This window comes from Blennius ocellaris (genome assembly GCF_963422515.1).
Source record: "Blennius ocellaris genome assembly, contig: SCAFFOLD_325, whole genome shotgun sequence".
Classification (NCBI taxonomy): domain Eukaryota; kingdom Metazoa; phylum Chordata; class Actinopteri; order Blenniiformes; family Blenniidae; genus Blennius; species Blennius ocellaris.
Window position 1 is genome coordinate 10,001 of NW_027662091.1, and position 12,500 is coordinate 22,500.

General features: G+C 45.5%; 1 protein-coding gene across 1 annotated transcript in view; it reads right to left on the minus strand.

The window, feature by feature from the left end:
• LOC308148311 (uncharacterized protein) overlaps positions 1–12,500 on the minus strand; it is a gene marked incomplete at both ends in the record, with an annotated part of 19,374 nt that overhangs the window by 2,477 nt on the left and 4,397 nt on the right. The window contains 6 exon segments of the mRNA XM_080521761.1: positions 4,326–4,361; positions 8,450–8,836; positions 8,838–8,913; positions 9,813–9,932; positions 11,385–11,408; positions 11,531–11,672. Coding sequence (XP_080377887.1) covers positions 4,326–4,361; positions 8,450–8,836; positions 8,838–8,913; positions 9,813–9,932; positions 11,385–11,408; positions 11,531–11,672 — 785 coding nt within the window.

Here is a 12,500-nt window from a genome sequence, read left to right on the forward strand (position 1 = left end):
CACAAGTTTTATTCCTGAACACCAGTTTTATTCCTGAACAACACCAGTTTTATTCCTGAACACAAGTTTTATTCCTGAACACCAGTTTTATTCCTGAACAACACAAGTTTTATTCCTGAACACAAGTTTTATTCCTGAACACCAGTTTTATTCCTGAACACCAGCTTTATTCCTGAACACCAGTTTTATTCCTGAACACCAGTTTTATTCCTGAACAACACAAGTTTTATTCCTGAACACCAGTTTTATCCCTGAACACCAGTTTTATTCCTGAACACCAGTTTTATTCCTGAACACCAGTTTTATTCCTGAACACCAGTTTTATTCCTGAACAACACCAGTTTTATTCCTGAACACCAGTTTTATTCCTGAACACCAGTTTTATTCCTGAACAACACCAGTTTTATTCCTGAACACCAGTTTTATTCCTGAACAACACCAGTTTTATTCCTGAACACCAGTTTTATTCCTGAACACCAGCTTTATTCCTGAACACCAGTTTTATTCCTGAACACAAGTTTTATTCCTGAACACCAGCTTTATTCCTGAACACCAGCTTTATTCCTGAACACCAGCTTTATTCCTGAACACAAGTTTTATTCCTGAACACCAGTTTTATTCCTGAACACCAGCTTTATTCCTGAACACCAGCTTTATTCCTGAACACCAGCTTTATTCCTGAACACAAGTTTTATTCCTGAACACCAGCTTTATTCCTGAACACCAGTTTTATTCCTGAACACCAGCTTTATTCCTGAACACCAGTTTTATTCCTGAACACCAGTTTTATTCCTGAACAACACAAGTTTTATTCCTGAACACCAGTTTTATCCCTGAACACCAGTTTTATTCCTGAACACCAGTTTTATTCCTGAACACCAGTTTTATTCCTGAACACCAGTTTTATTCCTGAACACCAGTTTTATTCCTGAACAACACCAGTTTTATTCCTGAACACCAGTTTTATTCCTGAACACCAGTTTTATTCCTGAACAACACCAGTTTTATTCCTGAACACCAGTTTTATTCCTGAACAACACCAGTTTTATTCCTGAACACCAGTTTTATTCCTGAACACCAGTTTTATTCCTGAACACCAGTTTTATTCCTGAACAACACCAGTTTTATTCCTGAACAACACCAGTTTTATTCCTGAACACCAGTTTTATTCCTGAACACCAGTTTTATTCCTGAACACCAGCTTTATTCCTGAACAACACCAGTTTTATTCCTGAACACCAGTTTTATCCCTGAACACCAGCTTTATTCCTGAACACCAGTTTGATTCCTGAACACCAGTTTTATTCCTGAACACCAGTTTTATTCCTGAACACCAGCTTTATTCCTGAACACCAGTTTTATTCCTGAACACCAGTTTTATTCCTGAACACCAGTTTTATTCCTGAACACCAGTTTTATTCCTGAACACCAGCTTTATTCCTGAACACCAGTTTTATTCCTGAACACAAGTTTTATTCCTGAACACCAGCTTTATTCCTGAACACCAGCTTTATTCCTGAACACCAGCTTTATTCCTGAACACCAGCTTTATTCCTGAACACCAGCTTTATTCCTGAACACAAGTTTTATTCCTGAACACAAGTTTTATTCCTGAACACCAGTTTTATTCCTGAACACCAGTTTTATTCCTGAACACCAGCTTTATTCCTGAACACCAGCTTTATTCCTGAACACCAGCTTTATTCCTGAACACAAGTTTTATTCCTGAACACCAGCTTTATTCCTGAACACAAGTTTTATTCCTGAACACCAGTTTTATTCCTGAACAACACCAGTTTTATTCCTGAACACCAGCTTTATTCCTGAACACCAGTTTTATTCCTGAACACCAGTTTTATTCCTGAACAACACAAGTTTTATTCCTGAACACCAGTTTTATCCCTGAACACCAGTTTTATTCCTGAACACCAGTTTTATTCCTGAACACCAGTTTTATTCCTGAACACCAGTTTTATTCCTGAACACCAGTTTTATTCCTGAACAACACCAGTTTTATTCCTGAACACCAGTTTTATTCCTGAACACCAGTTTTATTCCTGAACAACACCAGTTTTATTCCTGAACACCAGTTTTATTCCTGAACACCAGTTTTATTCCTGAACAACACCAGTTTTATTCCTGAACAACACCAGTTTTATTCCTGAACACCAGTTTTATTCCTGAACACCAGTTTTATTCCTGAACACCAGTTTTATTCCTGAACACCAGTTTTATTCCTGAACAACACCAGTTTTATTCCTGAACAACACCAGTTTTATTCCTGAACACCAGTTTTATCCCTGAACACCAGCTTTATTCCTGAACACCAGTTTTATTCCTGAACACCAGTTTTATTCCTGAACACCAGTTTTATTCCTGAACACCAGCTTTATTCCTGAACAACACCAGTTTTATTCCTGAACACCAGCTTTATTCCTGAACACCAGTTTTATTCCTGAACACCAGCTTTATTCCTGAACACCAGTTTTATTCCTGAACACCAGCTTTATTCCTGAACACCAGTTTTATTCCTGAACACCAGCTTTATTCAGTCATGTACAACAAGTGACTGCAGGTTTCCCCAGGTTCTACCAGGACTTCTGTTCTACAACCAGATACTAACAGTTTTACGGATGCAGTGAAAAACAGTATCACAACTGTCTGTTTTTGCACCATAAAGCAAAATAAACCACTCAGAGATGGTAAAACTCAACACATGGATCCTCACTGCCTTCAAGTAAACTTAATCCACCTGAGTTACTTCATGGTGACTATAAACTAACCTGAGCTACTTCATGGTGACTATAAACTAACCTGAGTTACTTCATGGTGACTATAAACTAACCTGAGTTACTTCATGGTGACTATAAACTAACCTGAGTTACTTCATGGTGACTATAAACTAACCTGAGTTACTTCATGGTGACTCTATAAACTAACCTGAGTTACTTCATGGTGACTATAAACTAACCTGAGTTACTTCATGGTGACTATAAACTAACCTGAGTTACTTCATGGTGACTATAAACTAACCTGAGTTACTTCATGGTGACTATAAACTAACCTGAGTTACTTCATGGTGACTCTATAAACCAACCTGAGTTACTTCATGGTGACTATAAACTAACCTGAGTCACTTCATGGTGACTATAAACTAACCTGAGTTACTTCATGGTGACTCTATAAACTAACCTGACTTACTTCATGGTGACTATAAACTAACCTGACTTACTTCATGGTGACTATAAACTAACCTGACTTACTTCATGGTGACTATAAACTAACCTGAGTTACTTCATGGTGACTATAAACTAACCTGACTTACTTCATGGTGACTATAAACTAACCTGAGTTACTTCATGGTGACTATAAACTAACCTGAGTCACTTCACGGTGACTATAAACTAACCTGACTTACTTCATGGTGACTATAAACTAACCTGAGTCACTTCATGGTGACTATAAACTAACCTGACTTACTTCATGGTGACTATAAACTAACCTGACTTACTTCATGGTGACTATAAACTAACCTGAGTCACTTCATGGTGACTATAAACTAACCTGAGGTCACAGTTTCCACCCCCATTGATTCCAGAGCAGTTTAACAAAGTGGTTTCTTAGAAAGAGTGGAGCTTGTTAACAACAACAACCCTGTAAAACAAGTTATTACATTAATGGAGCGGGGTGTGCTGATGAGTCACAGTAATGTGTGTGTGTGTGTGTGTGGGGGGGGGGGCACTACTCGCCTCAGAGCTGGGGGCTGATTTCCTCCGTCAGGCTGATTTTTGTGTAAAAACTAAACAACTTTATTGACACTGGCTCCAGACCACTGACAGCAGAACGTTTACTTTTCTCTGTCAAACAGTCTAAAGGGTTAAAACACGTTTCAGCTAAAATCACTTAGAATTATGTCTTGACTTCATTTCAGTTTCATAAACAGACGTGACACTGATGAATATTACAGTTTTACTACAAGAACATACTATATAATACTCGGTCCTGCTCACTTTGAAGGGAGAGGACAAGGATTCAGTGATGATCTGTTTCCTTGGTAAACTTGTGACATCATCATCCTCATCCTCATCCTCATCCTCATCATCCTCATCATCACTGCTCTATACAGGAAGTGTCCAGTGGTTTCAGCCATAGGAAGTACTGGTGACAGGTTAACATTAATAACATGGTTATATGCTGTGTAGTTTTTCACTTCTACATGTGTCAAATCGATTCGTGTCTCATTTCCAGCCTGCAGAATGAGAAGCAGCTCTGATGAGATCCTCATCCTCATCATCCTCATCATCGCCTCACACACAAGTATTTACCTGTGATTCTCTGTGTCGTCGTCTACATTGTGAGCTCTGGAAGTAAAACAACAGGTCAGAAGGCTTCGTCAGCAGAGCAGCAGGAAACCAGCGACATGCAGCACTTTGGATTCTGCAAAGCAAAGACGGACAGAAGCTCTGCTGCAGCGGACTGACGTGAGCCACTGCAGCCCTCCTGCTCCTCTTTGGTCTGAATGGAAGCTTTGATGGGACCAGAATAGAAGATTTCATCTCAACATTGTCCTGCAGTTTGGTGACGTTACTGAGAAATCCTGTAAACTCACTACAATTCATCTTCTGGAATTCATTACTGCTAAAGGTGCTTCCTCCACAGAGGAAACACCAAGAATACTCCAAGAGTACACCAATACACCAAGAATACACCCATAATACACCAAGAATACACCCATAATACACCAATACACCAAGAATACACCAGTACACCAAAACACCAAGAATACACCAATACACCCAGAATACACCAACACACCAAGAATACACCAAGAGTACACCAATACACCAAGAATACACCCAGAATACACCAAGAGTACACCAAGAGTACACCAATACACCAAGAATACACCAAGAATACACCAATACACCAAGAGTACACCAATACATCAAGAATACACCAAGAGTACACCAAGAGTACATCTATTCAGAGTAAATAAATTCAACATTTGAGATGTTTAACATCAAAGCTCAAACGTCACTTTGAACTCCAGCCTCACCAGCTGTTCAGATAAAACAAATCGTCTCAAGGTTGAATCGTGGTTAAGATATTTCTACATTTTCAAAAAGTGGTCTGCCAAACAAACGACCACAAAACTGATGCTGTCATGTGTTTAACCAGGGATTCGCTAAAACACCAACCAAAGATCAAATACTGATCTATTTAAAAAGGAATGGCCATGAAGTCGCCATCCTGAGGTCCAGTCAGGTTTTAATGCTGACCAACAAGTTCTGTTACGTTCTGATCTGTGTTTCTACGTAAAGACTAAATAAATAGTTGTCAAAAGAAGAGTGAAAACAAGCATCATGTGACCTGGGCAGAATCCTAGAAATGATCTGGATCCAGGATTGTAAATGTGAACGTTGGTGAACAACACTGGTTCTTCTTCCTACATGTGGATCAGTGATCTTCTTTTTCTCCACACAAACAAACACTTTGATCAAACAATAGAAACAGTTGAAAGGTGAAAGAGCCTCCGATGATCCTACAGCTGAAAATAAACCTTCTATCTCAGAGATGAACCCAAGCTGCAGGATTTCCACAATTCAAATGTCATAAATATCGTTTACATCAGCGAGAGCAGCTAGTACAGGATTATTCTACACAACTGCTGGAATCCTTCTTCTGATTGTTTGTACTTGTTCTTGTCAGTAAACAACGTTCTAGGACCAACCGACACTCTGCTGCTGCAGAACAACCTGCTGCAGAACGACCTGCTGCAGAACAACCTGCTGCAGAACGACCTGCTGCTGCAGAACAACCTGCTACTGCAGAACGACCTGCTGCAGAACAACCTGCTGCAGAACGACCTGCTGCTGCAGAACAACCTGCTACTGCAGAACGACCTGCTGCAGAACGACCTGCTGCAGAACGACCTGCTGCAGAACGACCTGCTGCTGCAGAACGACCTGCTGCAGAACGACCTGCTGCTGCAGAACGACCTGCTGCAGAACGACCTGCTGCAGAACGACCTGCTGCAGAACAACCTGCTGCAGAACAACCTGCTGCTGCAGAACAACCTGCAGCAGACGGACCTCCGTTTTCACTAAATGCAGGCTTTTACGTTTTGTCACACCCTCGTCCCCAAACGTCCCCAAACGTCCCCAAATGTCTCCAAACGTTCCCAAACGTCCTCAAACGTCCTCAAACGTCTCCAAACGTCTCCAAACGTCTCCAAACGTCCCCAAACGTCTCCAAACGTCTCCAAACGTCTCCAAACGTCCCCAAACGTCTCCAAACGTCTCCAAACGTCTCCAAACGTCCTCAAACGTCTCCAAACGTCTCCAAACGTCTCCAAACGTCCCCAAACGTTCCCAAACGTCTCCAAACGTCCTCAAACGTCCTCAAACGTCCCCAAACGTCTCCAAACGTCCCCAAACGTCTCTAAACGTCTCTAAACGTCTCTAAACGTCTCCAAACTGGACGATGACGTGAAGCTGCTGGCTGTCTGGCTCTTCTCTACTGACAGTGATATTGTTCCTGCTCTCTCTAGATCTCTAGATCTCTAGATCTGTAGATCTATAGAGCTAGAGAGCTGTCAGAGAGGCGTCAGGACTCTGGTTGGACATGCAGCCCAGGACAGACAGACAACAGGAGCCATCCAGTAGAAGCCAGTCAGGTCTGTTTCAGCCGCAGACAGACAGACAGCAGCAGACAGACCAGCCTCCATACCGGCCATACCGGCCATACCGGCCATACCGACACACCATGAAGCAGCTTTTGTTCTGAGAGGCCGGGACTCCCCCCGTTAACCCTTCCTACCTGCCCCCCCTGTACCATCCAGTCCTACCTGCCCCCCCTGTACCATCCAGTCCTACCTGTCTGCCCCCCCCGTACCATCCAGTCCTACCTGCCCCCCCTGTACCATCCAGTCCTACCTGTCTGCCCCCCGTACCATCCAGTCCTACCTGTCTGCCCCCCCCGTACCATCCAGTCCTACCTGCCCCCCCCGTACCATCCAGTCCTACCTGTCTGCCCCCCCTGTACCATCCAGTCCTACCTGTCTGCCCCCCCCGTACCATCCAGTCCTACCTGCCCCCCCTGTACCATCCAGTCCTACCTGCCACCCCCTGTACCATCCAGTCCTACCTGTCTGCCCCCCCCGTACCATCCAGTCCTACCTGCCCCCCCTGTACCATCCAGTCCTACCTGCCACCCCCTGTACCATCCAGTCCTACCTGTCTGCCCCCCCCGTACCATCCAGTCCTACCTGCCCCCCCTGTACCATCCAGTCCTACCTGCCCCCCCTGTACCATCCAGTCCTACCTGTCTGCCCCCCCCGTACCATCCAGTCCTACCTGTCTGCCCCCCCGTACCATCCAGTCCTACCTGCCCCCCCTGTACCATCCAGTCCTACTTGTTCCCCCTGTACCATCCAGTCCTACCTGCCCCCCCGTGCCATCCAGTCCTACCTGCCCCCCCCTGTACAATCCAGTCCTACTTGTTCCCCCTGTACCATCCAGTCCTACCTTTCTGCCCCCCCTGTACCATCCAGTCCTACCCCCCACCCCCCCCCAGTGCCCAGACGCCCCCGAGGCACAGACACCCCTCAGGCGGCTTTTCCACCGGAAAGAACCAGGTTCCAGTTCAGGGCCAGTTCTTAAAGAACCGGTTCTTTTTCCACCGTTAACGGAGCCCAGTGAGAACCAGGTCCCTCCAGAACGGGGTTCGTACTGATCTCAGCCATCAGCAAAGAACCAGGAGACGGGCTGTACCAGTGGTCTGGTCCAGGAACTAGGAGACAGACTGTACCAGTGGTCTGGTCCAGGAACTAGGAGACAGACTGTACCAGTGGTCTGGTCCAGGAACTAGGAGACAGACTGTACCAGTGGTCTGGTCCAGGAACTAGGAGACAGACTGTACCAGTGGTCTGGTCCAGGAACTAGGAGACAGACTGTACCAGTGGTCTGGTCCAGGAACTAGGAGACAGACTGTACCAGTGGTCTGGTCCAGGAACTAGGAGACAGGCTGTACCAGTGGTCTGGTCCAGGAACTAGGAGACAGACTGTACCAGTGGTCTGGTCCAGGAACTAGGAGACAGACTGTACCAGTGGTCTGGTCCAGGTCTCTCTGTCTCGTCTGTCCTGAACCTCAGATTCAGACCAAAGAGACAGAAGACATTCGTCTCCTCGTGGCTCTATTGGGGTTTCAGTCCAGAGCCCCTAGTGGCCAGAGAGAATAATAATAATGATAATGATAATAATGATAATCCTGGTCCTGGTCCCCCTCTGGTCCAGCAGTGAAGTGGAGCTAGCGTAGCACCAGGCTAGCTCCTGATAGGACGGGGTTTTGACGGTGGAAAGACAAAGAACTGGTGCTGAGTCTGGCTCTGAACCAGAACCTGGTTCTTCTGGTGGAACAGCCCCCCCACTGGGACACAGCAGGTACTCACAGCTTGGGTTTGGGCCTGGTGGGGAGCGGTGGACCGTCCCTCACAGGCGATGGGGACAGTTGGCCTGAAGTGGGAGGGGAGTCTGGTACCAAGTGGGCCGGGTCTTGAGCCGTACCCGGGTCGGACTGCTGCGGGGGTGGAGGCGGAGGCGGAGGTGGAGGCGGGGGCGGGGGCGGCAGCGAGGTCTCCTGCGGCGGGCTCGGAGGGGGTGGAGGATTTGGAAGTTGGTCGTCGTGCTCGTCCTCCCCGTCGTCCTCGTCCACATCTGAGCTCACAGGGACGGGGGGCGGAGCCACGCTGGGCCACACCTCCAGCTCCTTGACGTGGCTGGGCTGGCAGGCCGTCCTGGGGGGCAGCTCCAGCAGGCTGATCTCAGTGGGAGGGGGGGGGGGGGGGGAAGGACGCTGCGTCCTCAAACCCAGAGCTGTCTCCAGACCGGCCGTTGCTGGACGAGTCGTCTGCTGCTGAGACAAACAACCAAGAGGACAATCTTCAGTTCTTCTCTTTTCTCGCTGAGGCACTCAATACATTCTTTCATTTACTGTTTCACTTTGAAATATACTAACCATCACACACACACACACACACACACACACACACACACACACACACACACACACACACACACACACACACACACACACACACACACACACACACCAGCTGTCTCCACTCAGGCTGATGCGTTTCCTGTTTATCCAGCTTTTCTTCAGAAGTCGTGGAGTTTCTGATACCAAAGATCCTCAAAGTAGAAAAACCTTCGACCGACTTTCAGAGATGAAACCAAACCGGAGCCTCAAGGTCATTAGTCAACAAGTCAACAAGCCCTGAGCCGTTTTGTTTACTGTTGTTCATGATGTGAAATGTTTTCTCGGGTCAAGAGACGTTCAGAAGATTGAAGTTTGTCCTGACTATAGAAGACGTGGTGACTCTGGACTGCAGCTTCCTTCTAAACCAAACACAAGGTTACTTGGTGAATTCAGAGCCTCAGATTGTGTCTTCTGGTCTAAACTGGACTGGACTGGCAGCATGTCCAACATGTCCAACATGTCCAACATGTCCAACATGTCCAACATGTCCAACATGTCATGTTGTGTTGGCAGGGACAGGTTTCTACGGTGACGGTGAAGCAGTGGATTAATAGCTTTGTTCCCTCCTTATTGACCATATTTACTCATTTCATTCATTTCTATCTTCTTTCTGCATCAAGAGTGAAACTGACCTATTAAAGTCCAAACATCAGACGAGGAGCAGAGAAGAAGCTACCAGGATACACAAAAGTCCTTTAAGTCACCAAACAACAGTCGTCGTCGTCTCAACATGTGGTTTAGTCATGAAGTCCAGATGTTGGACACTCGCTGACCTGGAGTGACGCTGAGTTGAGCCGCCGTCTCTGCCGAGCCGAGGCGGTTGGACGCCGCGCAGCAGAAAAGTCCTCCGTCTTCTGGAAAGGCCTCGGCGATCACCAAGGTACAGATCTCTTCTGAATCCAGAAACAGAACCAGAACCAACACATGTTGACTTTGTCAATGTTAGGGTTGTTTGTCAATGTTAGGGTTGTTTGTCAATGTTAGGGTTGTTTGTCAATGTTAGGGTTGTTTGTCAATGTTAGTGTTGTTTGTCAATGTTAGGGTTGTTTGTCAATGTTAGTGTTGTTTGTCAATGTTAGTGTTGTTTGTCAATGTTAGTGTTGTTTGTCAATGTTAGGGTTGTTTGTCAATGTTAGGGTTGTTTGTCAATGTTAGGGTTGTTTGTCAATGTTAGTGTTGTTTGTCAATGTTAGGGTTGTTTGTCAATGTTAGGGTTGTTTGTCAATGTTAGGGTTGTTTGTCAATGTTAGGGTTGTTTGTCAATGTTAGTGTTGTTTGTCAATGTTAGGGTTGTTTGTCAATGTTAGGGTTGTTTGTCAATGTTAGTGTTGTTTGTCAATGTTAGGGTTGTTTGTCAATGTTAGTGTTGTTTGTCAATGTTAGTGTTGTTTGTCAATGTTAGGGTTGTTTGTCAATGTTAGGGTTGTTTGTCAATGTTAGGGTTGTTTGTCAATGTTAGGGTTGTTTTAAGTTTCCAGGGGACACAAGTAAACCCCACGTTGAGACTGGATTTGTTTGCCGTGTCCCTCTGGACACATGAGGTGTGAAGTTGTGGGGACACGTTGTGAACGTTGATGTCGGTCATGTGAGTCACAGACCAACTGATGAAGCCCAGATGTTCAACCACGTCTGACTGAGTCAGCCGGAGACGAACACCTGGAACGACCCGAGTCACGCAGGTGAGAAATGTCTGACGTGACTTAGCTTGTGTGTGTCATTGTTTACATGTTGGTGCTGGAGGCCAATGGCAGACTTTCCCAGGACTCCTGCTGACGGAGGTGAGTGACGTATTGAGCTGCAGTTCTGTCGCCTCACCAGCAGGGGGCGGGCCCTGGTGGTGAGGCCACAGAACTGCAACAACAATCCAATGACGTGTTCAAACGTCATCGGATTGGATTCTGGTTATTGGGTTGATCAAATCTTGAAAATGGTTTGTTCAAAAGGGAAAGACGGATTACATCATGTAATCCAATCCTACTTTAATCCAATCTGGATTAAACTTGCAGTTTGTGTTGTTCAAAGCTTTTCAGTAGGACCTGGAGAACTTTAATCCACTAAAGCAGGATGATCCTGATCCCAGCAGGATTCCAAGGTGGGTTTCAGGAAGAAAATGATCAACATTTATTCTGGATGTCAGCCTGATGAGAGAAGAACCAGCTGGACCCCCTGTGGAGCCTCCAGCCACTGGAGCTCGGGAAACACGCTTCACAGCCTTTTTCAAATAATCATGATTCCTATCAATTACTCATTAAAGGTGAAGGAGCAGCGAGGCTCCAACCCAGACCATTCTGATCCACATGAAGTATTTTGAACAGTCGTCATTAACGGGTCGGGAGGTTCCGTACCTGATTCAGCTGCAGACCGAGGCTCTGATCCACAATGTGACCGACAACAAGAGAAAGGTGGTTTTATTACTAGCAGGTAGCAGGCAGACACTTCTGGACTTCAAATAACAAACAGTTCTGTTGCCATGAGCTTGTCGGTGTCTCACTTTTTTGCAGAATCCGAAAATCAGGGGAGTCCAAGATCTCCTTTCCCTGGCGGAACCATCGGACCTGCAGGGCCGGGCCTCCCCGGACCCGGCACTCCAGGACCACCACCTGGCCCTCGGACGCCTGCGCCTCCTGCAGGAGCTGCAGAGGAAGGTGGTCAGTCGGGTTCAGGAGGAAACGTGGCGACGACCAGGGAAGACATGAACCGACGCTTCAAATCCTTTCAAACACTCAACTTGTCAACACACGTCTTTTTGTTCAGATCCTGATTGCACAGAAAAGGTGGTTAATTCTGACAGAGACGGAGTTTCTGGTTTCACAACATTGACTTTACATACGAATACACTTCCTATTTTATCAAGTAGTTTTTGTTTTTATTATCTTGCAATTTGAAGGAATTTTCTCCATTCTTGTATAACTTCAGCCTAAATGAGCTCCTTTTCTCACTTTTCATTGACAGACTTGATGAAATGATTGATGACATGTTTGAACAGTGAAGCTGCAGTTTCCTCCAGCAGGACGTCGTCTAAACATCTGATGATCGTCACTGGCAGACGTGGAATATGATCTCTTCAAGTGTTTCATGAAGCTGATTACCTTCAGAAATGACCGAGCTGAAACTCCTTCAGCAGTGTAGATTGTAGTATTCTAGACAGCTGGTAGACGTTCTCAGTGAAACACATTAGAAACAGTCACCAGTTTGACTTGTTTCCTCTCAAGCCTTCCAGATGTGCTTGAAGTTCCTGATGTGGTAGAATAACACCACACTTCTGCATCAATATTTCAAAAATCTGACAGATTTGATGACAAGAAGCAAGGTACTAATTTAATATCCCCGACCCAACATTCAATCAGACACAATAAGCCATTTAGGCTTAATTATTTTACATTCGACCAAATGTGGAGAATAATCTGTCAATTTCAAGAATTGACATGAAAGTGCCTCAGTTAGTCGGCATCAGTGTTTCT